At 39.4% G+C, this 27,733-nt stretch overlaps 1 protein-coding gene across 2 annotated transcripts; it reads right to left on the bottom strand.

The window, feature by feature from the left end:
• Positions 1–1,992: 1,992 nt before the first annotated feature.
• CSTF2 (cleavage stimulation factor subunit 2) lies at positions 1,993–25,828 on the bottom strand. 2 transcript variants are annotated; one of them, XM_041742096.1, is made up of 15 exons: positions 25,714–25,828; positions 24,606–24,684; positions 23,906–24,075; positions 23,092–23,228; positions 22,500–22,619; positions 22,248–22,385; positions 20,263–20,386; positions 15,129–15,191; positions 12,484–12,543; positions 11,698–11,839; positions 10,558–10,733; positions 9,720–10,012; positions 6,000–6,110; positions 4,745–4,870; positions 1,993–2,198 (listed from the first exon to the last, which is right to left on the bottom strand). In XM_041742096.1, the coding sequence occupies exons 1-14, from the start codon at positions 25,769–25,771 to the stop codon at positions 4,748–4,750; spliced, it is 1,794 nt and encodes a 597-aa protein (XP_041598030.1). In that variant the 5' UTR covers positions 25,772–25,828; the 3' UTR covers positions 1,993–2,198; positions 4,745–4,747. The 2 variants fall into 2 exon arrangements, with proteins under 2 accessions (XP_041598030.1, XP_041598031.1); XM_041742097.1 differs by lacking the exon at positions 12,484–12,543.
• Positions 25,829–27,733: the final 1,905 nt, after the last annotated feature.

The raw sequence follows: 27,733 nt of genomic DNA, 5'->3' as shown, positions 1-27,733 counted from the left end.
AGTGAGTCAGTAGAAGCAAAGATTGGGGCCCTTAAAAGAGAGGGGAAAAAGCCCCCCCAAAAACCCTTACTTTGTCGTGCCCTGACAAGTCCACTCATTAAATTTGTAAGAATGTTTCTACTGACTTAGTATTTAGTATTCTTAGTAACCTATTTCTTCTACAATTAAGTGACCAAAAATGAATAAATTGTTGTTTTGAATTATCCAGAAACTTGTATGACTTGAAGGATTAGTAAGATCCATTTTCAGTAACTAGTCTGAACAAAACAAAGGTGTCATGAACTCACAGTAGCTAATCATGTTCCATTTGTTAATTGGACATCAGGAAAAAATAGTACTGGGTACTTACATAGGAATAGATTAGAATATCCCTGCTGTTGCTGATTTCCTGGATTTCAACTACCTAAATTAAATTTAATAAGGCTTTAGGAAAATGCACAATTGAATCTGGATGATTCCTTAGACAATTGCTGACCATAAAATTTGTTCTTCATTGACTCTGATTTGGAATCTTAGGGTTCCTTGAAACTTATGAATTCCTGATGAGAAGGGCTTTGCTCTTGGTTTCAATGTCTAAATATATCAATACTTCAAGATATGACTGCTGCTAAAATCAACATATTAAGGCCTAGAATATTCATGGAAGTAGGCAGAAAAGGTAATGATAATAATAAATCCTATGTATAATCAACATCCAAGCCAGAATTAGGGATGAGCAGGATACCCAGAAATCTCCTCAGTTGTTTTGAGCAAGTTTTTCTTCCTAGGTTGGAATATGAAGTAGCTTATTCAGCAAACCTTTGTTGGTAGTAAATGTTTACATCAGAGTAAAAAAATCCCTCACAATTTCAATGTCTCTCATAAAGTTGATTATCTTTGCATTCTTTTGCTTGACGTGTAAGCAATATGCTATTACATTCTCTAAGCCTATGGCAGGCTTTTAATTCACTTTACCATAATCCTAACCCAGAAGGGGGTAGGATTCTGAGAATACAAATAGGCTCAAAGAATAGTTCCAGTGGAACTTTACTAATTATTAAGGCATCTCTTAACCTCTTGAGGTTGGCCTGATGGAGAGAAATCATGTTCCTCCTTAACACCACTATGAGAGAATACTAGGCAGGAGGAGCCATAGGTTAGAGCAAGTGGCACTAATTATTGTCACATCTATCTGCGAGGCAGCAGGCAGGGGCAGGCCTAATGGGCAATCTGACCTCTTACGCTCTACATCTGGTCCTCTTAAAATAAGTGAGAAGAATGTAAAAGTTTTAGGGTTTTCTATGTTTTAATTTCCCAGAATAAATTTGGTTATAGGGGGAAGGCTGTAGGTTAGTGATTACCTAGAAGGCAGAATGAAATGTATTTTGTTCACTTGATTTCTATTTTGTTTTTATTTCATTTTGAACATGTGAAAAATTGGTGGCTTTTTAAACTTTTATGGTTGACTACTGAGACTGAAGAGTTTTAAGACAGGTAAATGTCAACAGTCTCTTGTGTTGCTGATACAACTGAACCAATGCCAATACAACATTTTTATCTTAACTCTGAATGGTGCATGTGAATAAACCTGCTATTTATTGAAAAAAGTGCATTCTGATCATTGGATTTTTCTAAACTAAGTACATACACTGCTCTACTAGGCTCTTTGCTTTGTGGGCCTTCTGACAATTTTGTAGCTCTAAGCATGGACTATTTTCTCCCAGTAAACTCAGAAGCTCTAGCAAGTTCTCAAAGGGAAAATCTTATTATTCCTGCTGGAAGCAAACAAAGCAAAAAACTAAGTTCTAGAAAACATTGCTTCTAAGAAATTCTCAAATATCACCAAGACGAATAAGTGGTTAACTTAAAGGAAAAACAGAATTATGGCAATATAACATTAAAGCACAGTACTGCGGTAAGGGTTGAAAACACATCTAAGGTTTCACCCCTGGTGTTCAGCTTTTTAAAAGCAAAAAGGTCGTGTATATCAATTTGCAGTATACTAAAATTGTGTTCAAAGTTTATTTCAAGTCACAGAAAATATACAAACTAAGACAATAGAATGAACTGATTTTGTTCTGAGAGAAGGTGATGTGAATCCTCCACCTGGCACCAATTTGAGTCATTCAAGGGTTAGGATGCAGAAGTCATCTTTTTGCAACATTTCAACAAAGTTATGGAATTAGTGTCCCGATTTGTTGCCAGGTATTTTTGAAAACCTGTAAGGAAAAGTTGGGAGAAAGCCATTAGAGATGGAGACAAAGTTCTCTTCCCCAAACATCAGGAAAAAAAAATTTAAAGTGGGGGAGGGAGGCTATGCCAAAAGAACAAATTACCCGGGAGAGATTGCTAAGGTGTCTGCCTCCAGGATCCCCACAGTAAGCACCTCTTATAGTACGGTTTCTCGACCTAAGCACTGTGGACATTTGGAGATAGATAACTCTTTGTTATGTGGAGGGTGGTGGGGGGTGTGAGGGGTGGATATCCTATAGGATGTTCAAAGGCATCTCTGGTTGCTCTCCACTGCATGCCAGTAGTATACCATGCCCCCTAAAGTTGTGACAATGAAAAATGTCTCCAGACATTTCCAAATGTCCTACAGGGAGCAAAACTGCCTCTGGTTGAGAACTATTAATCTAATGGTAATGGTATAGAAGCCTGTCAAGTGATAGCAGAAATGGATCACAACTACTAAGGTGCAGGATGGATGGAGAACCAACATTTTGGCTGCAGTATGCACAAGTAACAGCAAATATACATTAAAACCTCCCCCATGTAAAACTGTATAGTACTACATGCACATAGCACCACCTCCCCCCATTAATGTAGGTTTTAAAAATGGTTAAAACTGAATAAGGTCTGTAGTCTACTTAACAATAATATACCAATGTCAGTTTTTGGGTTTTGTACTACAAACCAAAAAGGTATTGCACAATGGGTTCTGAAGAGGTTATCACTGGGGGAAGGGTACATAAGGCTCTCTGTACTATTTTTTCAACCTTCTGTGAATTTATAATTATTCCAAAATAAAATGTAAAACAAAAACCCTTGCCCTGTGGTTTATGTGCAAGGGTTCTGAAATATTTTATAAGCTAGAATACGTAATGGAAGAACTTTCAAAAACATTTCTATCTCCACTATCCAAAAACAGTAATTTCCTCATATTGTAAGGAATGACATGACATAAACAAATTAGAAAAAGTAAAAGAGGGAAATGGTTTTTAATGTATTCGTCTGAATAAAGTAGCCTATAATTTTACTAAAGAAAATGCCTCAGGTATCTGGACTAAAAAGTTAAAGTACTGGTCATATCAAAAGTCTAGCTAGCTATGCATCTAGGATAGCTTCCTATTATAGTTTAGTTATTTAAAGTCTAAATATAGGGATGCCTGGGTGGCTCAGTGGTTGAGCATCTGCCTTCGGCTCAGGGAGTGATCGGGCTCCCTATGAGGAGCCTGCTTCTCCCTCTGCCTGTGTCTCCGCCTCTCTCTCTGTACCTCTCTCATGAATAAATAAATAAAATCTTAAAAAAAAATTAAGTCTACAAATAAGATGCATGTTTCCGGTTTGGATGTTTTAATGATATTGCAAATATGGATTAAAATATATTTAGTAAAGATTGGTAATTAGCATAAATGAGTTCACTATTATATGGATGGGAATTATAATACAGATGGGGTAAAAAGTAGAAATTCAAAATGTGATATTCCAGCTGATACTGGGACAATGAAAATTTTAAGCTGTTTTTATTTTATTTTATTTTTTAAGCTGTTTTTAGAAAACAGAATTATTGGGGAACCTGGCTGGCTCAGTTGGTAGAGCATATATGACTCTTGATCTCAGGGTTATGTTTGAGCCCCAACTTGGGTACAAAGATTACTTAAAAATAAGAAAAATCTTTAATAAGAAAAAAGAAGAGTCTTAAAGAAAAAAAATTATTTATCAATTATTTATGAAATATAAGATGTTAGGGGATTCCATGATCGTGATCCCTTTTACCTAACAGATAAGCAAGAAAAATAAAGGGCAGCAGTGACAGCAACCTCTAAAATGTAAAGGGACATTGATGGTGGTGGTGTATAGTTACTACCCTGAAATATGCACTCTAACAGTTTAACATCAAAATAGTCAATATAAATAATACTGGAAACCAAAATATTTATACATTTTATTGAAATGCTTTGTAGTTTCTCCATTTTGATGGGACAGTTGGAATAAAATAACACAACTGATTCTGGAAGGAGACACACCAAGCTATATTTAGAGGTTGTCTGGGGAATGAGATTCAGGAAGCAGAGCTTCCCATCCTGCCCTTTCTACATTTCTGTATGATTAATTTTGTAAAAGTGATCACGTTACTTTTGCCATTAGGGAAGAAAGATTAAACAAGACTACAACCAACTTGACAACTGAACAGATCTCCTATTGCCTTCCCCTATCCTTTTTTTTTTTTTTTTTCTTTTTTGCCTTCCCCTATCCTGACAGGAACTGACTTAATGAAGGGTGAAGAATCTAGCCAACAGGAGTGTAGTCCTCAGACAGTGTTTATTTTTTTTTCCCATTATTTTTTTTTTAATTAATTTTTATTGGTGTTCAATTTACCAACATACAGAAAAACACCCAGTGCTCATCCCGTCAAGTGTCCACCTCAGTGCCCGTCAGACAGTGTTTAGATTAGGACAGTGCTGCTGGTTAAGGCTGAAAGTATCTAATACCCCAAAGGCACAAGCAGCTTGTCCAACTTATGCAGGTTAAGTCTGCTCACCTTTCAAGGTGCTCCGGTGGATTTCTGTATTTGTTCCTTTAAGATTAGGATACTCTGCCTCTGCTCAGGAGGCAGCATGGCGATCTGGTCTGCAGTCAGCTGAAGAACCTGCATGATCAAAGCAGCCTGTGAAGAGAAAAAAAGGGAATGAGTTTTAATGACAGCAGCTAAAAAAAACACCACCAGCTCCCATCCAAAAAGGAAAGATACTTCACGCATGGAATACTGCAGGCAAAAACAACGCCCCCCCCCATCCCCAAATCAAATCAAACCAAAATGGGCTGATGAGAAAAGGCCCAATGAAAAGCTCAAGTGTGGTAAGACCTAAGATTATGTGACTCAAATCAGAAAGACACTGCATGAACCCAAAGTTCCTGTAGACTAACATGGTATCTATGAACCTTGGGAAGTCTTCAGTTTTTAATCTTATTTTTTTAAGATTTTATTTATTTATTTATTCATGAGGGACACACAGAGAGAGGCAGAGGGATAAGTAGGTTCTCTGTGGGGAGTCTGATGTGGGACTTGATCGCAGGACCTCAGAATCATGACCTGGACTAAAGGCAGACACTCAACCACTGAGCCATCCAGGTGCCCTTAATCTCGTTTTAAAGATTTTTAAATTTTATTTATTTATTTGAGAGACAGAGAGAGTGAGCATGAGCTGTGGTGGGGTGGTGGGGAGGGGAGGGGCAGAGAAGGAGAAGCAGGCTCCCCGCTGAGCAAGGAGCCTGATGCTGTTCAATCCCAGGACCCTGAGATCATGACCTGAGCTGAATTCAGGCAGATGCTTAAATGACTGAGCCATTCAGGTGCCCCTTTAATCCCATTTTTAAGTCTCTTTTTCACAAGTTTAAGTCTTTTCATCAGACACGAGCTCCCCACAGTGGTCAAATATAGGAACAGACATCCTCATGGGGAATCTGCTCTTGTTTTTAGGGATAATCCTCATGGGGAATCTGCTCTTGTTTTTAGGGATAAGGCAAAACGGGGGGTGGAGGGGTACTTGGATTTTCAGGTCACTCTGGCCTGCAGAAAAAAAGTTATTGGCTGATGACTCTGAAATATAAGATAAGCTCCCATGTACATACATCGATTTAAGAATTTTAATTTCATTTAAGATCACATTTTTCAGATAATAGGTTCATAAAAAGTAAAAGTAAACATGACTTCTAAAGGAACTCCAAAGGAACATCATAACTGAAAAGAGGAATCCAACAGATGTGTGCCTTTGGAGATAGATAGTATTGCTTACCTTCTCATGGTCCTGTGGGGTAACTTGGTTCTGGCCAGGACTAAAGCCCCCAGGCTGACCTCCACCCTGAATGCTTGCTCCTTGCATGCCTGCTCCCTGCATGACTGGAACCTATGGGCACAAAGAGAGACGAGGAGAGGTTTTTCAGAACTTCTCACAGAGGTATTCAGAATCCAGTAAGAGCAACGTGAAAAATATGATCTGATTATTGATATAAATTAAAAAAAGCAAATTAATGACTCAGAAGATCATTTCCTACTGTTAGCAATGGCAGAAGGCAGGATTTAGCAAGAGATCAACTAGCGAGTTATAGACACATTTGCTTATAACAGCTCCAGCATCAACAAATATCACACAGCACAATCAGATACCACCAAATCAAGCAAAATCCAGCCGCATAAGCACAGAGAAAACTGACAGCATCCTAGAAACTAGTGCTCAGTGGAAAGAGAAATGAAAGCCAGCAGATTCTAGAGATACTGTATGTTGGTCCACTGGGGAAGCTACATTTACAGAGATACTGCCTACCTCTGGTTCAATCAGACATAGGCAGTTCGTCCCAAAGGGCCCTATCCTACAAGTAAGGCAGAGATGATCATAATGGCAGAGGCAGGAAGGAGATGGGAAGGCCTCTGTGGAAAAGACTGCTATTAGCCCAACATTTGCTTTTTAGTACTTTCTGGAGAGAATATGCAACAGATGCTTTCTGCTAAATACAGACCAAGAAACATGACGGACCCAGGTTAAAAGAACAAAATGCAGTTGTATCACACTTATTTAAGATCTTATTTAAGATCTTTGGTGAGTTCGATCTTAGGAAAGAGAAGAGGCTTCTCAGAGCACCTAGAATAACTGTTAAAGGCCCTATGTTGTTATGTTCACACTCAGGCATTCACCCAGAGTTTAGGTACTCTTAAGAAACACAAACTGTTAACAAACTTGTTACCTGCTTCCCCAGCAGATTAGAAGCATCAAAGCACAAAAAGAAACGTGGATAAACTGTTAGGAGCAGATACCGTGACAACAATGTGAAGAGCCAGGCGACAGCCTGATGGTGAAGGAGACCAGAAACCAAACAGGAGATGACTATATTTTCTATTATAGCATATACAATAATAGGTACATTTAATGATAATCTTGAGTAATCAGAAATGGTTAAATCATTTTTCATATCTTGTTTAAGAAGGGAAGGAAACATAATACACTGCATTATCACTTTCTGTTCTTTATCAATACTGAATCCAGAGACTGGTCCGAATCTTAATGTTATGTTACAGATCTGACACATCCATGAGAATAACATTTTTGAAGCTTCAGTTAATACTAATTTGAGGTATCATATCGTGATCTAACCATTCAATAATGGTCATTTAAAGTTTCCAGGAGTGCCTGTTCTAGGCAGACAAGTCACAATATAGGTGACCACACATCCAGGTTTACCTAAGATAGTCCCAGCTTATGCTTTTGCCCCAGAGTAACTACTTAATAAATACTCTCAAATATGTCCCTGTTTGGATAAGTCATATAATCACCCTAGTAATAATAAGCCTTTTACTGACAAGTTCCCAACTAGGTGAACTGGAATTAATTTTAAAATCTGGTTTAAGGGGCGCCTGAGTGGCTCAGTGGTTGAGGCTCTGCCTTCAACTCAGGGCGTAGTCCTGGGGTCCTGGGATCAAGTCCCACGCTGGGCTTTCCACAGGGAGTCTGCTTCTCTCTCTCTGTGTCTCTCATGAATAAAAAAAAAATAAAATAAAATCTGATTTGAAATTATGAATTAGGCATATACCATTAGGTGAAAAATCAAGGCACTGAACAGTGAAAGGAAAAATATATGCATTTTTCCTAATAATATATTCTTCTTTGTTAGAAAGATACATCAAAAATTGAATAAAAGCAATTCTCTCTAGGACTGGGATCACAGGGGAGATGGATACAGGGCAGGAAGCAAGGTTCTCACTGTATATCTTTTATATGTGAGTGAACATATTAATTTAAACAATATAAAAATGAAGATAAAATTTTTATTTTTTCTATTCAGATCTAATAGGCTTTATACAATCTACTAATGAAAACTGTATGAATCCAATATTACAGAATGAGTTCAAGCACTAGCAGAGATAAAACAGCAAGACATTAATCCAGAAATGGTCTTCCAACCATTATTTTCAATGTGTTTCTCCACAAAACGACTGACAGAATTATATAAGGACATCATGGGATCCCTGGGTGGCGCAGCGGTTTGGCGCCTGCCTTTGGCCCAGGGCGCGATCCTGGAGACCCGGGATCGAATCCCACATCAGGCTCCCGGTGCATGGAGCCTGCTTCTCCCTCTGCCTGTGTCTCTGCCTCTCTCTCTCTCTCTCTCTCTCTGTGACTATCATAAATAAATAAAAAATTAAAAAAAAATTTTATATAAGGACATCATGTACTTATTTGTTGTCAGTCTCCCTCACTAGAATGCAAGCTCCAAGGGGCAGGGACTTCGTTTTGTTCACACTACTATATCCTCAGTTATCTAGAGCTCTCTCTGGTACACAGTAAATGCTCAATAAATATGTGTTGAAGGACTGAATAAACACATAAAACCCATTCTTATTACAAAGCTACTGATTATAGAGGGCAGAATAAACATCAAGGCCCACAAACACATGTTTAAAAAACACAACTTGGAAAAAAATAGAAAAGTTTTCTTTTACACATACCAGGAAACAACATATTCATATTTCCTATTAAAGAGGGGGAGGTAGACACACACATACACATACATAATGTGCAGCAAACAGGACAGAGTGGTACAGTGAAAAAAAATAGCGGGTTCTAGTCCTTGCTCTGTCACTTTTTAGTTGTGTAAATTTGGACAAGTCAGCTGAATTCTTGGATCTCAGTTTCCAAACCTATGAAATGAGAGAACTGGATGACTGACATATTCCATTCCAGTGACACTCTCCCCCCACCCTTACACACACACACACACACACACACACACGACCAAGACACATAACATATGGTAGAGGAAGGAGGAAGACATACAGAAAAAGGAAGGTTGGGGGGGTGGGGCGCAAGAAGGAGCTGAAGGCGCCAGCACGTAAAAATTCAGGGAAGACACTCACATACCATCTCCCCACAACCAATTGTGTGTGAAGAGGGAGGAGATAACAACACACAGATAATCAGAGATCACCATATACATACACATAGTTAGAGCCAGATAAGGAGAAAGAAGAGATAAGAATTCAGTTCCACAAGTTTTAAGGTGAACATTAGTAAAAACTGCCACTCATATTCCACTGTCCACTTAGGCTGTGTGATGAAAGCAAATTAAAATAGGTTTCTGCAAACCTAAGATTATCAAAATGACTACTAACAGCTCTTCACATGCTCTAATGCAGCTCTTACGGTTGTACATTAGAATCACCTGGGGGAGGTTTTTTCAAATATCCATGCCTAGATTCTAGTGATACATACGCTGCCTCCTAAATCTGTGGGTGCTCTGCTCTGAATGGAAGAGCTCCTTAAATGGTAGGACAAAGCTGCTACAATGGTGGCCAGAAAATAACCATCTTAAGGGACAGTGAAACTAGAGGAAGGGAGTTTCTAATCTTCCTGTTTTAACAAGCTGAGAAATAGTCCAAGTCAGAAAGCAGTAACAGTCAGCTTCAATAGTTAATTCCTGAATAGATCAAGATTTCATATAGAAGCAAGAAGTATTGCACATACCTGTCTGGATCCCTGGGGGCCAACTGCCCCCATGTTAATTGGACTGGGACCCTGGATTCCACTAGGCATAGGGCCTCTAGGGCCAGGGACTGGGCCCCTTGCATCCATACTTCTGGCCTCTATCCCTCTGACTTCCATTGCACGGGCCTCCATTGCACGGGCCTCCATTGCACGGGCCTCCATTGCACGGGCTTCCATTGCTCGGGCCTCCAATCCTCTGGCATCTAATCCTCTAGCCTCCATGGCTCGTGCCTCCATCCCTCGTGCATCTATGCCTCGGGGATCTCTTCCGCCTATAAAGAAAGTTGTAAGAAAACCACTGTGTAACTACTCATCTTTATGGCAAAAAGAACCAATAGTCAAAGATAGAAATTTATTTCTCCAGTCACATCTCCCCCCAACTACAGATGACCCTTTTACAAGGCAAGGATTGGAGTACTCTCCCAAAACTTAACTATTAACAACCTACTGCTGATGGTAAGCCTTACCAAAAACATAAACAGTTGATTGATACGTGTTTTGTATATTATGTTCTGCATTCTTACAACAAAGTAAGCTAGAGGAAAGAGAATGTTATTAAGAAAATTGTAAAAAAGAGAAAATACCTTTATAGTACTGTACTGTATTTATAAAAAAAAATATGTATAAATCGACCTGCATAGTTCAAATGTGTTGTTCAGGGGCTGCTTTCTCCGTCTCAGTTTTACAGATAAATCTTAAAAATGTTTGTCAACCCCATTGCCCTAGCCTTCTTTTATCCAAGATTAGAACCTAAGATAGCTGAGTTTATTATCAGCCCACAACCAGCAGTCAGCCTTGTGATGTGGTCTCCCCTTACCTCTGCCATCCAAGGGTGGACCCCTTTGATCTAGCATGGGTCCTCTTGGCTCGGCCATTAGAGGTCTGGGCTCAGTTAATGGTCCTCCCCTCATCTCATGTGGGGGTGGGCCACGGTTGTCATGGCCAGGGACATGGTGCATGGGTGGACCCTGATGAGGCGGTCCCAGGTAACCTCTAGAGATGGAGAAAAAAGTTATATTTTAAAACAGAACAATCAAAAAAGTGTCAACCAGGAGATCAGTAAGAAAAAAAAATCAAAGAACTGATGCTAACATTAGTTACAAATGCTAAGAGGATTAACACCAAATAGGTAAAAAACAAAACAAAACAACAGCTATGGATAAATAAACCTGTATATCCTGGAATTTTATATTTGGTCAGGGCACTCATAATTAAGGAGGAGGTAATGGATATCCATTGTACAGAATGAATATGGAGTACAGTGCTTAAGAACACGGGTTACTGTATGGGTTCAAATCTAAGCTTTATCACTTATTAGCTGTGTGATCTTGAGCACATTTATTTGACTTCTCTATGCCTCAGTTTATCTGTAAAATAGGACTGATATTACTGTCAATCTCATAGGGTTGTTTTGTGGATTTAATGAGATGATCTAAGTACTCACAGTAGTCAGAGGCATAATCCTCATTAATATCAATCATCATTATATTATTGTTATTATTATTACTACTACTGATAAGCAAGAAGTTTTTCCTGTTTAGATATGTGTTAGAATTTCCAATTTCTTTTTTTAAAAAATATTTTATTTATTTATTTGACAGAGAAAGAGAGAGCACAAGCAGGCAGAGGGAGAGGGAGAAGCAGGCTCCACATGGAGCAGGGAGCTCGATGCGGCACTCAATCCCAGGATCCTGGGATCATGACCTGAGCCAAAGGCAGACACTTGACTAAGCCACCCAGGCACCTGAGAATTTCCAATTTCTAAAGATGGAGTAGCCATGGTTCATTCAAAATGACATAATCAACTACATAGTTCTGTCCAAGGAGAAGCACTTAGTCTTGGACAGTGGCCGTGAATATTTACTTACCTTTTGAAGTAGGCAAATAGGTACAGAAAGACTGTGTTCTCAAACCGAGAAAGATTCCCCCAATCTTTTCTTTCTATGTTAGTGCTTACCTAGGCTCTACCTCTCCAGTTACAGAGAGTAAAGTGCCTCCACGTGGGTCATTTGGAGCATCTCCTAGTAAACCTCGAGGGGTTGGGACGTTGGCAGGCAAGGGCCCACGCTGCATAGCTGCTCTGGGGTCCTGCATCGGCACTGACAGGGAAACAAACAGGGAGTTACTGTTGTGAAGGACACATGAGGAAACAAGAAATGACTATATACCACTGACAACATAATTCAGACACCTGAGAGTGGGTGAAACCTCACCACAGCAGACTCCTCTTGCAGCTCAAGAACAGAAGCAGGGTGTAGGCAGAATCTGTGCCATGTCAGAGGTATGGATGGAATTATATAAAGAGCAAAGTGGGGGGCAACCTGCCAAGGACTAGCACTTCAACCTGTAGAAACTTATGCTCCTGGTTTTCCTTATATAATCAACCTTAGTTCAAGGACCAGAGTCACAAAAGAGAGGTAGGGTCTTGGCATTTGTGAACACTGCCATGGCTCTGCAAGAACCTGCTGTCTCCTTACAGACTGCTATTCCATCCAAGCCTCCTGACACCAGTAGGGAGGGAGTACAGCCTCGGACAGATGCCCATATCATCCATGTTCTCTGCCCTGTGTGAAGAGGTCAATCTTAGGCTTGTGGCCCCAACAGGAAAAATTTAAAAACAAAAGCCCAAAACACTACCCTTTTGGGTTTTGAACGTGAGGATGACTGCCAAGCAGCCCTTGTCCTCTCAACGTCCCACCCTGAACACCATAAGCAAAAGGAAACCTGTAGATACAATGGGTACCTTGAACTCGCTCAATTGATGCAGGCCCGGCGGGTCCCACGGGCGAGTGCTGTAGGGTTCCTAGGTGAGCAGTAAGTTCAAAAGGAGAAAGAGCAGACACTTAAAATAGCTTGCACGCACACACACGCACATACAGAGAGAATCATACACATACAGGCACTGGAGATCTACACAGGTAAATCAAAAAGCCAAGAGTTCAGGAACCACCTCAGACTACAACATCTTCCTAAACTATAGTAGCTTCTTTGGGATCTGAAACTGTTCTGCCGTAATGAGATTGTCTCCTAAGGTGAAATATGTGGGCCACTGATTTTATTAGGCTCCTTTCAAGTTTGACCTCTGCCACTATGAGTCCACCTAAATCTCCTTATGCCATTGTAAGAAAAGAAGCAAAATATAAAAAGTATGGTTCTGAATCTCTAGCTAGGCAAAGAGAACATATTTTCATAAACAAAACGTGAAAGAAATTGTACTGAATCTAGAAGGCAAGATTTATTCTGAAGAGGCCCATAAAAGAGATGGACCGTACTATTTCTGCCATAATTTAAAGCACAAAAATTTCTGCAAGAAATGCAGCAAATGAACTTTAGACAAAGAGACTACCACTCCTCAAAAAACACTCTGCCACTATAGGTCTCTGGTAATAACCAAACACCATGCAACCAAAGACTAATGAGATGACAAGGGTATCAACACTATACAAAGGTGGCAGAAGGCAAGAAGTATCTTCTTAAGCATCTCACTATCTCCTTTCACTATTACAAAGGAGCATATAAGAAGCATAGATTCCAGGAAAAGAAAACTGGGTACAAGTGGAAAGATTCTTGCTTCCTCTACTGGGTACTGAAGAAAAACTATAAAGGGAAGCTCATCTCATTTTCTCTCTTCAAGAAGACACACCTGATATACCTTCAAAAATCAAGTCATTTCCCTCTGCTAGGTTTTGACCAGAGAGGTGAAGAAAACTATAGCAGGAAAGAAGATGTCTTTGTGGAAGTATGTATTAAACACCTAGAGTTTGAATGATTGATGGATTGGGAAGAAGAAAAATATACCTGAAACCCCAGTTCCTTCTCCCTCATGCAGAAATACTCTGGTTACATACACTCAGAGAGGCCAAGGGCATGGGCCATGACAGCACAAAAGCAGAGGCTGCTTACATGAGGCATTTGGTTAAGAGCTTGTCCCACTGTCAAACAACTGACGAGATTCTTAGTTCTGTCACTTCAGCAATCAACCCTAATGAACTAACCGTAGACAAGGAATATAGTACACAGGCCTCTAAATATTTTGCTTTTAAAAAATGGGTTTCACTTATAGGCCATATACTAAGAAGGAACTTAAACTTCTCTATGCTGTCCAAAGCAGTTCTTTTTCATCACAATGACAAGATGACGAAGAATAGAAGACACTGAAGAGTATTTCTGGAAGTTAATCGAGGTGGTGTGGATTTTCAGAAAGAGGAAGATTTTAGTCAGAGACCTCAGAATCTTGCTCTGCCACTTACTAGCTGGAGGAGGTGAGTGCCCCAAGTCCCATCCACCCTACTCAGATGGCAGGATTTACTTACCACGTCCCCTTGAATAAGTAACTTAAAACTGAGCTTCCAGAGCTTCCAGAACAGAACATAAAGACTCCTAACTCTGGGAAATGAACTAGAGGTGATGGAAGGGGAGGAGGGCGGGGGGGTGGGGGTGAATGGGTGACGGGCACTGAGGGGGGCACTTGATGGGATGAGCACTGGGTGTTATTCTGTATGTTGGTAAATTGAACACCAATAAAAAATAAATTTATTATTAAAAAAAAAAAAATTGAGCTTCCATCTCTTTACCTGAATACTGAGGTGCTGCCACCTAACTCACAGTTGTTTATGAACATTAAAGTGCCTGGCCTAGTATGCACTCAGTTTTATTGGTAGTTCTTTCTGTTTTCTTATTCTCTCTCCTCTTAATGTTGTCAATCAAACCACTGCATTTTCTGCTTCTTCAAACTCCAGCAACTGAGGAAAATAATATGGAGATTTTGGAGTGGCTGTTGCTCTGGCACCCAGTGTTACTGCCACAGTACAACATACCCTTAGCGAGTGGGCTTTACAGGCCTTTGATTCCCTTCCCAGTTTTCTCTGAGGTTTAAATTTAAGCTTCTACAAGTCCAGCCACATGTTATATGCTCATTATTAAAATGGCTTACTTGGTCAATAGATATCCACAGAGTGGGACAGAACATGTCAGCAGAATTACTAGACTATTAGGAAAAGGTGACATAAATTAAATAGAAACAAAGGATCCATTTGCTTTATCAATTCTTGTAGAGCTGGCTCTGAGTCACTAGATGGAAAGTCTAGACTAGAGGTGTCCAATAATATCCTGTAATGAGGGAAATATTCCATATCTGCAATATCCAGTAACGGTATCCACTAGCCTCAGTTGGCCACTGAGCACTTAAAATGTGGCTAGGAAAAAAAAAAAAAAGAATGTGGCTAGAGTGAATGAGGAAATGAATTTTAAGTTCCACCTAATTTTGATTTAAATTTAATTAAATATTCAAATAGCCATGTGTGGCTAGTGGCTGCCATATTAAGATAGTGCAGATATGCAACATTTCTGAGTCCAGTCCACATTACTCAGTTATTGATATTTATTTACCTTGTCCCCGCTCAATGGACACTGGTCCACTTCCTGGCATTCCAACCTGGGCTTGCATTCCTCCTAGGAGATGAAGGGAAGGAAAGAAAAACACAAATTAGGACAGTGGAGAAAAAGGACAGTGGCTGAGTTAACAAATTTCCTTTTTCTGCCTCATAGGCAGAAAACTACAAAGATCACAGCTACCACTAAACAATGCAGTTGTACAGAAGGTAAAGTTTGTTAGTAAACTTTATGCTTCAGTGACAGCAAAGTGAGTTAAAGGAGAATACTTAATCTCACTGGCTTCCAAAACCTTGGGAGAAGTTCTGTTATATAGAGGAACAATGGCACTCACCCACATAATTCCTCTCACATGAGACAATACTATTCCTAGGGTATTTTGTAAATGTGTGGGTTTTAGTTGTGAAAAGATTTATGGGGCATGGCTGGCATTTAATGAGAAACCAATGGGGATACTAGGTGCCCTGCAATGTCTGGGACAGTCCTCCCAAATCCAGAATTATCTTGTCTTGCAAAATTTTCAAATGTCTTGGTGAACATTAACACAAATGAAAACCTGTTTACAGTCATCTGAACTTAGAACCTAAGCCTGTTGTAGTTGTAAAAAAAAATTTTTTTTCTATTTACATATGTACACATACATACTGAATTTTTCAGAAATACAATTACTGAGTCAGTTACAGGCATTGCATTTTGTTTTGTTAAGAACTTTACCAAGAGTTTTCATCATTTGAGACAATCACAACACTAATGTCAACAGTCCTTTTGGCATTTGCGTTGCCAAACAAGATACCTACATACCAATGTATTTGTCTACATCTGTAGCTTTTACATTGATGGTGTAAGTGCAAGTACCTGACTGCTACTTTTGGTTTCTTATGTAGTTGTGCCTGAACGCTTGAATATTAAAAATATTTTCTATTATACGTTAATTTCCTTTTACTTCTTCCTATTATAGTTTAGGTATTATATTTTTTTGGAAATCACATTAAGTAGATTACATCTGGTGCATTTCATTTCAGGATGGTAAAAAGTCACTGCAAAATATCTGTTGTGAAAAGACGCCACAGGGTCTAGTAGAGTTGAGAACCACTGCTCTACCCTACACTAACCAGGTGGGATATAAGGACTGCTATACAAAGAATAATTATGTGCCAAAAGCCCTTGTCTTGTCCTTTCTACATAGCAATTTTCTTTTCCTCAAAGGAAATATATATGCTGAGTAGGGAGAAAAGACAAGCTGAACTACGCACTTCATTAATGCTTAACTAAAATATCAAGTACACATCATATTCTCTTGTTCCATTTAACATGCCAGGCACCAAAAGCATGGATTAAGAACCTGAACCTGTCCTAGCCCTACTCCTACTAAGTAACTGTGGTTCTGAACAAGTGATTTAATAAAGTTAACATATGCCCACGCTTACTCATCTGTAAAGTAAATGAGTTGGTCTAAACTGGTTGTCCTCAGGATGTGGTGCTCAGACCAGAAGCATCAATATCACTAAAGAATTGTTAGAACTGCAAATTCCAGAGGTGCCTGGGTTGCTCAGTCAGTAAAGCATCTGCCTTCAGCTCAGGTCATGATCTTAGGGTCTTGGGATGGAGCTCCATATTCTGCTCCCTGCTCCCTGGGGGGAGTCTGTTTCTCCCTCTACCCCTCCCCCCTGCTCTGCTGTCTCCCTCTCTCAAATAAATAAAATCTCCAAAACAAAACAAAAACAAAAAAACCACGAACTGCAAATTCCAGGGCCCGACCTCAGACATGCTGATTTAGAAGTCTGGTGATGGGGACCAGTATCTGTACTTTAATAAGCTAATCAAGTGATTCTAATGTACATTAAAGTTTGAGAACCAAAGGTCTAAATAATTTCAAAGGTCTCTTCTAACCACAAACCATTCTATGATTTATTCAGACCATTCGCTAAAACAATACAAAGATTTAGGGTCTGAGGAAAGCAGTGGCAGGACTTATGGGCATAATTTCTCATATTATACTCCATCACAAGATGGCATTTTTATTTGTATGGGCTAGCTTCCCAGAAGTGGAATTGGTGGGTCAAAGAGTACATGATTATTTTAAATAGACTATTTTCTTAAAAGGCTGAACACTTTCACAGTTCCACTAGCAATTTATGATACCACTTTTCCACCAATAGTATCATCTCTCTTTGAAACTTTTGCTAGTTTGATGGGTTTAAGTGAAATCTTGTTATCTAATTTGCAATCCCGTGACTACAAATGAGCTTGGTTTTGTTGCCATTTGGATTTGCTCTTCCATGAAGTGCCTACTCATTTCCTTTGCCTACTTTTTCTACTGGGCTGTTCCTCCTCATCAACTGTCATAGAGTTTTGTACAGGGTATTTCAAGAATCTTAGTGATGTTTTAGTAACTTAAGAAACAGAAATGCTACAAGCTCACAAAAAATACCACCTGAAAATTCAGTAATTTAAGTTCCTTTCACACTTATTTTCAACTTTTGTATTTATTTTTTTTAAGATTTTATTTATTTATTTGAGAGGAAGTGAGCGAGCATGAGCAGGGGAGAGGCAGAGGGAGAAACAGAGACGGAAGCAGACTCTCAATTGAGCAGGAAGCCTAACGCGGGGTTTGATCCCAAGACCCTGGGATCACAACCTAAGCTTGAAGGCAGACGCTTAACCGACAAGGCCACCCAGGCACCCCATCAGCTTCTATATTTCCTAATTCTTTCTTGGTATCTTGTTTCTTTAAAAAATTTATTTTCCTAATTCTTTAAAACTAGTAGAGTTCCTTTATTCTTTAACAACACAGGCATTTGAAGATATTCATCTCAAGTACTGTCATCACTATTTGTCATACTTTTTTGTATAAAGTACACTACTTTTTGTCATCTTTTGGATGATTTAAAAATTTCCTTTTAAAAAAAAATTAAAAAAAATAAAAATTTCCTTTTATTTTCTCTTTAATTCAAGGATTACCTAGTATATGGTCCTGAATTTTCCAAGTAAAGGTTATTTTCAGTCATCTTTTAATTATTTCTAATCTTATTGGCTTATAACGAGAGAACATGGAATGTAAAAAAATGTAAAATTTAAAAAGTAGAGATGTAAAATCTCTACTTTTTAAATTTGTTTTTATTTTATGGCCAAGTACATGGTCATTCTTTTTTTTTTTTTTTTTTTTTTTTTACTATTCCAAGGTCATTTGGGGGCGAAAGTGTATTCTTTGAAGATATAAATCTCCCAATATAAATCATGCTTATTGGTTCCAGTACTTTTTCCCTCAGTGTCTTATTTTTTGTCTATTGGTACAAAAGTACTCAAAGTGTGGTCCACAGACAATGATGATCCACACACTGCGTGTTAACAATTTATGACAATATAAGTGCAGAAATGGAGAGCAGACACTTAGAAACTTTTACAACAGTTTGACACTCCTGTGACATCCAAGTGCATGATCAATGCACTTGTCTCATTGAAAAAGATATAGACCACTTTGAGTGTTTTTCAACTCACATTATGAGCTACACATGTCATGGGTTGCATACTTGCCATGTGTAGTAGGACCACTTAAGATATTATAAAGTTAGGCACCCATAACTTAAAAATATATAAAATACAGAATCCACTTCTTTCATTGAAAAAAAAATATTTTAAAGATTTTATTTATTTGAGGGGGTGAAGAGGAGTGAGAGGGAGAAGCAGACTCTCCACCAAGCAGGGAGCCCAATGCGAGGCTCAATTCCAGGACCTGGGATCATGACCTGAGCTGAAGGCAGACACTTAACCAACTGAGCCATCCAGGTGCCCCTCATTGAAAGATATTTCAAGTTTTTTTTTTTAAGATTTTATTTATTCATGAGACACAGAGAGAAGGCAGAGACATAGGCAGAGGAGAAGCAGGCTCCCTGCAGGGAGCCTGATGTGGGACTCGATCTCAGGACCCTGGCATCATGACCTGAGCCAAAGGCAGAAGCTCAACTACTGAGCCATCCAGATGCCCCAGAACAGAACAATTTAGATTCAATTATCCTCTATGAGTATGTTGTAGTCAATCTAACCCAGATTAGATAATTAACAAGAGGCAAATCTGTTGCATAAAAAAACTTTAAATATTGATATATGTCATGTATTCATACAAGAGTTTCATATAGGGAATCGCTATTTCATTCAATGCTTTTTATTTTTTTATTTATTTAATTAATTTTTAAATTTTTTTATTGGAGTTCAATTTGCCAACATATAGCATAACACCCAGTGCTCATCCCATCATGTGCCCCACTCAGTGCCTGTAGTTATGATTGCTGAATGACAAAAAGCTACAAGCATAATAGCAATACTCCATTAATTTCTTTCAAAGAAAATAGAGTTTTACTTTCAATGAAAATACAGTTCTAAAAATTCTGTTGTTTGGTCTGATTATATTTAATAAAATGCAATTTCACATCTGTTAAATATAATAATAACAAATGTGACTATGTATTTTGTGTCTGTTTTTTAAATGTCCCTTTTAACCTATATAAGTCTCTGGCTTTTAGTGGAAAAATTCCATCCATTCACATTCAGCAGAATAACAACTATATGAAAATTTATTCCTTCCTCCTTACTCTACATTTATTATTACTTACTTCACAATGTTGTTTTCTTTTCCTTCTATTTGCTGGCTTAATCTAGTTTCCATTCAGTCTATTTCCCCCTTGTTAATTTGGAAGTTTTACCATACTTTTTCATTTTGTGGTCCTTTTCCCTGCTTTCTGTGTATAAGAGATCAACTATTTCCTCCACCTACGATATACATTTCCTAGCTGTATGTTAACTTTATATAAAATTTTTTTTATTTTAAAAAATATTTTATTTATTTATTTGACAGAGAAACTCAGCACAAGTGGGGGAATGGCAGAAGGAGAGGGAGAGGCAGGATTCCTGCTGAGCAGGGTACCCAACATGGGGCTCAATCCTAGGACCCTGGAATGAATGATGACCTGAGCTGAAGACAGACGCTGAACTGCCTGAGCCACTCAGGCACCCCTGTATATTAATCTTGTATCAAGATCTCATTACCATGTAATAATTTGGCTACATTATAACATTTGCTACAACAAAACTTTAGCAAAATACCAAAATGGTGAAGACTGCAAATGAAACATACCTGCAGGAGCTAAGGAACCAGGACCAGGTCCTGTTACAGCTGCTGGTATTTGCCCTGGTGTTGGAACTCCAGATTGCATAGAAGCTTGCATCAGAGGGGGTGCACCATTGACATGCATTCCACCCTGACCAAAAGAAAAAATAGAGTATGTACACACCTCTGGACAATACACATGATGAGCCTGGTTAATAGAACACAATTAAAATGGACCATAATCTAAAAAGAGACTGACAAATCTGATCAGTTGTGAGGCCATATGGAGCACCTATGGTTGACTTCAAGTTGTTTACCTCCCCCACTCTGAATGGTAAAAATGGTAATTACTGTTCTTTCTGTTTATGCTTACCGTATTTTGAAGTTGAACACTTTAATTATGAAACATTCCAGATATATAAATTGTAGAGAAAATAAACGTACAGTTTAGGAAATAAATATATATATTTGAAATCTCCCGTATGGTCTTCCCCAAGTGCATCCTTTCTTAAGACAACCACTTAAGAATTTTTTTTTTCCGGGGCAGCCCCGGTGTCGCAGCGGTTTAGCGCCGCCTGCGGCCCAGGGCGTGATCCTGGAGACCCTGGATCGAGTCCCACGTCAGGCTCTCTGTATGATGCCTGCTTCTTCCTCTGCCTGTGTCTCTGCCCCTCTCTTTCTCTGTCTCTATGAATAAATAAATAAAATCTTTAAAAAAAAATTTTTTCCACTTAAGAATTTTTACAGATGTTTTGAAATTGTATGTAAATCATTACATACTAAACATAAGTTGCAACTCATTCAACAGGTTTTTGGGATATATGAAAACACATATATCCCATATTTTGGGAAAGCTCTCACATTCACTTTTTTCACTTTTGAGTTATCTGTGTTGATACCATATATCCTAGTTTATCTTTACTGCTATATGGAATTATGTTTGTTGAAAGTCATTCATGGTGACACGTGTCCTTTATTTAACCATTATAAGTATTCCACCAAATAAATATGCAATATTTTTCCCATTCTTCCACTGATGTATATTAAGGATATTTCAACTTTTTACTATTATAATGTGGCAATAAACATTCTTGAACATGACTAAGGACTCTTTTTTTAAAAAAAGATTTTATTTATTTATTCATGAGAGACACAGAGAGAGAGAGACAGAGACAGAGACACAGGCAGAGGGAGAAGCAGGCTCCACGCAGGGAGCCTGACGTGGGACTTGGTCCCGGGGCCTCCAGGATCACGCCCTGGGCTGAAGGCAGGTGCTAAACCGCTGAGCCAGCCGGGCTTCCCATGATTAAGGACTGTTAATCAGCCTGTTGTCCATCATGTGCGTGGCAAATACTTTTTCCCAATTTGTCATTTTTCTTTGTGTTTATTTCTTTTTCTCCATACAGAAATTTTTCAGTTTTCAAACGTATTTTTTTTAAAGATTTAATTTATTTATTCATGAGAGACAGAGAGAGAGGGGCAGAGACACAGGCAGAGGGAGAAGCAGGCTCCACGCAGGGAGCCCCATGTGGAACTCGATCCTGGGACCCCAGGATCATGCCCTGAGCCAAAGGTACCATGCCTAACTACTGAGCCATCCAGGCATCCCAAATTTATTTCTTATGGCTTTAGTTTTGTGTCATGCTTGGAAAGCAAGCTCTACCTCTTTTCATTGGTAAGGAGATAAGAGTGCCAACCTCATACAATTGCTGTAAATACTAAAAGAAATAATGTATGCAGAATAACAAAGTGCCAACCGTAGTATTACACATGCACATAAACACCAAATTAGCCTATATAAAAGGACACACAGGAAGGATCTCTTTGTTTCACAAACTTGGCATCAAATCTATATTCATTCAGATGTCACATACTCTGCAAACTGAAAATTGCTTTTATGTTCAGGAACTGAAATTATCGTCAGCTCCTTACTGTTCTTTTAGTCTAAAGAACTAAAATGAAAATGGCATTCTCAAACAGGTAAAATGAAATGTTAAGAGATAAAGCCCTACCAAAGACTGGGCCTGAGGGGCCTGAGGATTCTGCTGGTTCATTGACACAGTGGATCCTGAGCCAGGCCCAGCACTGTGGACTGGCTGAGGGTTGCCTGCAATCAGCGTTGGGATATTTGTCTGGCGATGCAGAATTTTCTAAAAAATGAAAAGACAAATCTATGATCTGTCTGTTTAACAACGCAAACAGGCAGTTCCTACCCCACTCAAGGTTTACCATGGTGTTTCCATAGAAGAATAAGAAGCACTCACCAGGGCAATCTCTGGATCCACAATTCTCATCACTACCTGTGCTTGTAGCAAAGCATAAGCTAACTGAGGGTTCTGAAGTAACATGTTCCGTGCTTCCTGGGGACTATTCTGGACACAGAGCTGAGAAGATAAATGGATTCATCATCAGGTTCAATAATTACTTAGAAAGTAACAGTGATTTAGAACTATTTTCATCTGAGAAATATAATACTCAAGAGGCTTTTTAAGCTATCATCAGTTTTTGTGCAGCACACAAAATTTTGGTCATGACAGGTAAGAGAAGGAAGAGGCATTTCAAATACCATAAAACCACCATTTAGGAGAAAAGTTAACATTTGAATATCTATATCTGATATCCATGGGCCACAAAAAGCCAGATTGTATAGCTATATTAGTGTACAAAAATGGAAAGCTTTTTTCATGAAATGTAAAATATGCTATGCACATATGGCATATCAAAGGTGCAAGAAATGGTGGTCAACAGGCACACCTTTATTTGAGCTCAGGGAATTATTTCCATTAACTTTTATCAATTAACTCCTTGAAAATTTGATGTGATTTGATTTGTTCTTAACCTAATGCCTCCTCCCACCTTCATTTGTTTCATCAACTCAAACATCTGCTCTGGTGGAAGACTGGCAACTGCTTTGCTAATGGACTCAGGGGCATCCTCAGGACTGATGGTCTCTCCATAAGGTGACTCAATGACAGGGGCACCAGTGCCAAGGCCTGATCGGGAAGAAAGTACAAAAAGTTAAGGAGGCAAAATTATGAGCTAAATCATTTTAAGTATCTACCTTCTAGGGCCACTTCCTTTCTAGGACCCATTGTAACTTTACATTTTCTGGAACTGAGAAATAAGTGAGTTGCAAGTCTCTTATTTCTGTAGAGGAAAGTGACAGAGTATATTTTCCACTCTTAGAAGAAAGCTAGGACTAGGCTCACACAGATGGAAAATGTTAACCTAAATTAGAGATGAGGCATATTAATTTCCTCTAACAAGTCACTCCAGAAGCAAAATAATAGAAAAAGATGCTAATTTCAAAATGGAATTCCTGGTCTGTTACCACATGAAAAGACCCAGAATGCCTTAGTAATCCCACCAATTACATATCTGGCAAATAGTTACAGCAGTGGTAAACTAATGACATAGCTAGTGCAACTAATGGTTTGATTAACCTGAATTCATCTTCAACTGTAAATTAACTCCTTCACACCTGAACAACTCCTAAAGTCAACTTTACTTTATTTCTCAAAGATATACAATTCCCTAATGCAGGTGCCTCAAGTGGGTCAAGAAGCTATGTGGCTAAACATTTCAGCAGGTGCTAAAAACATCATAAATGGAAAAAATCTTGTTACATCTTTACTAACTCACGTTGCATATAAATCAGGTTTATACTCACTCTTCAACTCTTCTTTGTTCTTTTCACTGGCAGCATTGTCCACTCGAAGGGCTCTTCCACTGAATTCACGTCCATTCAAGTTTCGCATGGCACTAAGTGCTGTCTCCTGGTCTTGGTATTCACAGAAGCCATAACCCTTTGGCTTTCCTGTCTCCCTATCATATACCAACCTGGAAGGGTAGAACCAAGTATCAGGCACAAATGCTACACACATACAGGGTTCCTGCTAACACGGCCATGTTCTAATTTGGTTCACTGTAAGACAAATAACTTTATTACTCTGATTGCTTTGCTGAAATATTTTTAAAACATTTTTAAATGAAAAAAAAGTATCATTTAGTAAAAGTAATTGTGAATTATATGGTATGTGAATTATATCTGAATAAGGCTGTTACAAACAGAAGGATGCATGTGAAAAGTCACCAGTAAAAACCTTGCCATTATTGCTAAGGGCCAAATATGTGATTTTATTTTATTTTAAAGATTTTATTTATTTATTCATGAGAGACACAGAGACAGAGGCAGAGACACAGGCAGAGAGAGAAGCAGGCTCCATGCAGGGAGCCTGATGTGGGACTCGATCCCGGGACTCCAGGATCATGCCCTGGGCCAAAGGCAGACGCTTAACTGCTGAGCCACCCAGGTGTTCCTAAATTTGTGATTTTAAAGAAAACCCCAAGTAGTCAAAGGAGAATCTCACCTGAAACTAACAACAGGTCCAACCTCAGAAAAGATGTCCTTTAATTGTTCTTCAGTAGCCTCATACGGAATGTTCCCCACTATGGAAGAAAGTAGACATTAAAATTCCGAGTTTGTGATCTATTTCCCTTGTAAGTAAACAGTGTCCACCTACTGAAAATGTAACAAATATCTCAAAATAGTGTTCCTACAATTGCAGTATTTCGGCATGATTTCAATCTTGTCTGCTGACTTTAATTACAAAACATATAAACTGCTAAGACTAAAGGTATAGGCACTTCTAAATATCAGTTCTCAGGCTCATCTGACAAGTGTGATGATTTTCCTTAACTTCAGTGAAAATAGTTTGGCATTGGTACTTACCTGAAGATCTGCAAGTCTTATCAGTAATTACTAAAAATACCAATGCAACTGGAATTTTAAAAACTGGCTCATTATGTCCATATTTCTACACGCACAGACACAAAGAATAACCATGAATGTAGTGAAGGATGTTTAAAAATTATTCTAAACTATTTTGTCATGTCCTTTCCAAAAGAAGCTTTAAAAATCACTACAGTTACTTAAACAAAATATTATGATCCCCTTTAAAATTTATTCGACAAGGTCTTAATCATTCGTTCATTCATTCATTTACAATCCACCTTAAGACGTAAGGTGGCCACAATCAATATCGAACTAAAATGTCACAGTAAACAACAGAGGATAAAAGTCCTTATAAAAGGGCGGGAAGTGGACACAAGGAGCATATAGACACTCAGCATATAATCTGTATTTTAGGGTAGGGGGTGAAAAGTAGTAAGGGACAGTTGCCATGCGCCCTCGATTCCAGACAATAAGTGAAGCTCATGAAAGAAGAAATGCATAGAAGCTGAATGCTAGTTTAACTTCCTCTGCCACATCATGGAAAGGCAGTGAGACCTCAGGGGGAGGCATCACTTTGCCCGCGAGTCCACTAGGTTGGCCGCCCCACAGGATAGGCAGGTAGAGCTGCAAGCTCGACCCATCACCAGCTTCTCCGGCGATTCATGACGTGCAGGGGGCATTCCTCGCCGCACCCTGTCTCTTTCTGTCCCTCCCCGATGCTTGGCTTCACGAATTCCTCTCACCGAACACCGAACGCAGAGAACGATCCACCGCAGGGTCTCTCACAGTCAAACCCGCCATCGCTCTCTTCCGGAAGCTTCCGGTGCGCCGGAGCACACTTCGGTACGGCGCATGAGCTCTGCGCTAAACACGCTTCTGTACGGCGCGTAAGCCGGAAGCACCTGGGCGGGCCGAACAGCATGGCCCCTCCTCTGGCGTCATTCGGTCTGCAGCCGGCGCGCTTTCCGTCCCCAAGAGCATTAACCCCTCCGAGCTGAGTTGCGGCCAGAGGATAACTCTTTCCCGAACTAGGTTTGAGCGGCCCCAGGCTAGCTTCCAGTATTTTAATCTGTAAAATTCCTTATTATTCCTTTTTTTCTGAGACCAACACGAGGAATCATCGACCATAATAAAGATGGCGGCTGCCGCTTTACCATGGTAACAGGGAAGTCATTTGCTAATAACCTTAGCGCTTTGGTTTTAGTTCCGCCCTTTCAGGGAGAAGTGCTTGGTCCCACCCCCGCAGCTTGCCTGTTATTTTGTAAAGGCTGGAGTGTACCAAGCAACGTGAGGAAACAGTAGTGGCGGTCTAGGGAATGAGAGAATGAGGATCGCTCAGATTCAAGGCGTCACCGTAGCTGAGGAGATGGGGAGGGAGGTAAAGGGAGAACAGATCCCTGTCTGCTCATGTATAGCCCCTGGGTTCCCTGTGCTCCGTGGTGGTGAGGGAGCAAGGTGGCGGAAGGCAGAGGCAAAGGGGTATCTAGAAAAGGTCTTTGCTGGTACTCAACAAGCAGCTAAAGCATGATTTGAACTCAAGTTGCTTTGGCTCAGAGACTGAATGCTTAGCTGCTGTAGCTATTGCCTCCCAGTATAACTGAGGGAATATTAATGACTCGACATATTTTATTACCATTTTTGGAAAACGATTTAGACCGTATGACTTGGTGATTGTGGGACAGTGGCTCATAACAATGAACTTTGCTAGTACAGGTTGAGGCATCTATAACCAGGGGCTTGTTGTGCTGCCATCAATCATTTGTAGAGAATGGACTGTTCTCTCACTACATCAACCAACCCTACTTTACTGGTTAAAAAAGGAGGAGTGTGCAAGGGATGTTTCCTAAGCTTTTGCTTTTGCATATCTGGGTTTCATTTACAGGCTGTGTGTGCTAGTGACTCCTGCCTTAGTGCCTGTTGTCCCTCAGAGTCGTTTTCCTTCACTGCAACACTCTTGGAGTGACACATACCTTTAGCCTATAGATTATAACAAAATGAAGACAGAAGATAGGGTGTCTGATGTTGTAGGTGTTATGACCGAACTTCAGTTACACAAGAGTATAGGTGTAGTATGAAGAGGTAAGGGGAAAAACTAGGAAAGGTGCATTTCTACACAAATGGGACTATATTTAGAATAAGTGTTATTTGGGAGCTTGTGCAGAAGAGAAAGGATGCCTGGAGGAGAATCAAAGAATTTGGGAAGCCACAAAGATTTGTGGGCCGTTGGCAGAAAGTTTTGTGGGAAAGTCCCGAATTCTTATTTAGTCTTGTTGATGATAATAAGAATCTTGGTTAAGTCGTAAGTGAAACGAAGACATTTAGCATTGTGAGGGCACAGAGACTTGGTCATAGAAAGTCAAACTTCCAAGGCTGGGGGTAAGTACCACTTCATGTTTGATCTACATTTAAAGTTCCCCAAAGAGCCATGTAATAAAATCTTTCATAGGTCCTCCTGGGAATATCTGCAAAGGCAGCAACTCCTGGATATATATCATTGCATGAAAAAGATTGCAGGTGGCTTTGTGGCATTACTCATGTTAGGAGAAATTCTCAATGAGTAGCACCTGAATGCTTACGCAGATCCTGGTAAATATCTGGTTGTAGGTCCCAATTAGCCTGCTTTTCAGAAAGAAACATCATTCCTAAATTTTGCACTACTGTATTATCACATTTGTGCTGCAGCAGTATTCTTTCTGTGAGTATTTGAGGGTTCAGCTTTGAGGCTACAATATAGAGAATTGTCAGTTCATCCAAGCTCTTCAT

The sequence above is a fragment of the Vulpes lagopus genome, chromosome X (genome assembly GCF_018345385.1).
Source record: "Vulpes lagopus strain Blue_001 chromosome X, ASM1834538v1, whole genome shotgun sequence".
Classification (NCBI taxonomy): domain Eukaryota; kingdom Metazoa; phylum Chordata; class Mammalia; order Carnivora; family Canidae; genus Vulpes; species Vulpes lagopus.
The sequence above is the reverse complement of the archived record's forward strand: the minus strand, read 5'-3'. Positions and strand labels throughout refer to the sequence as shown.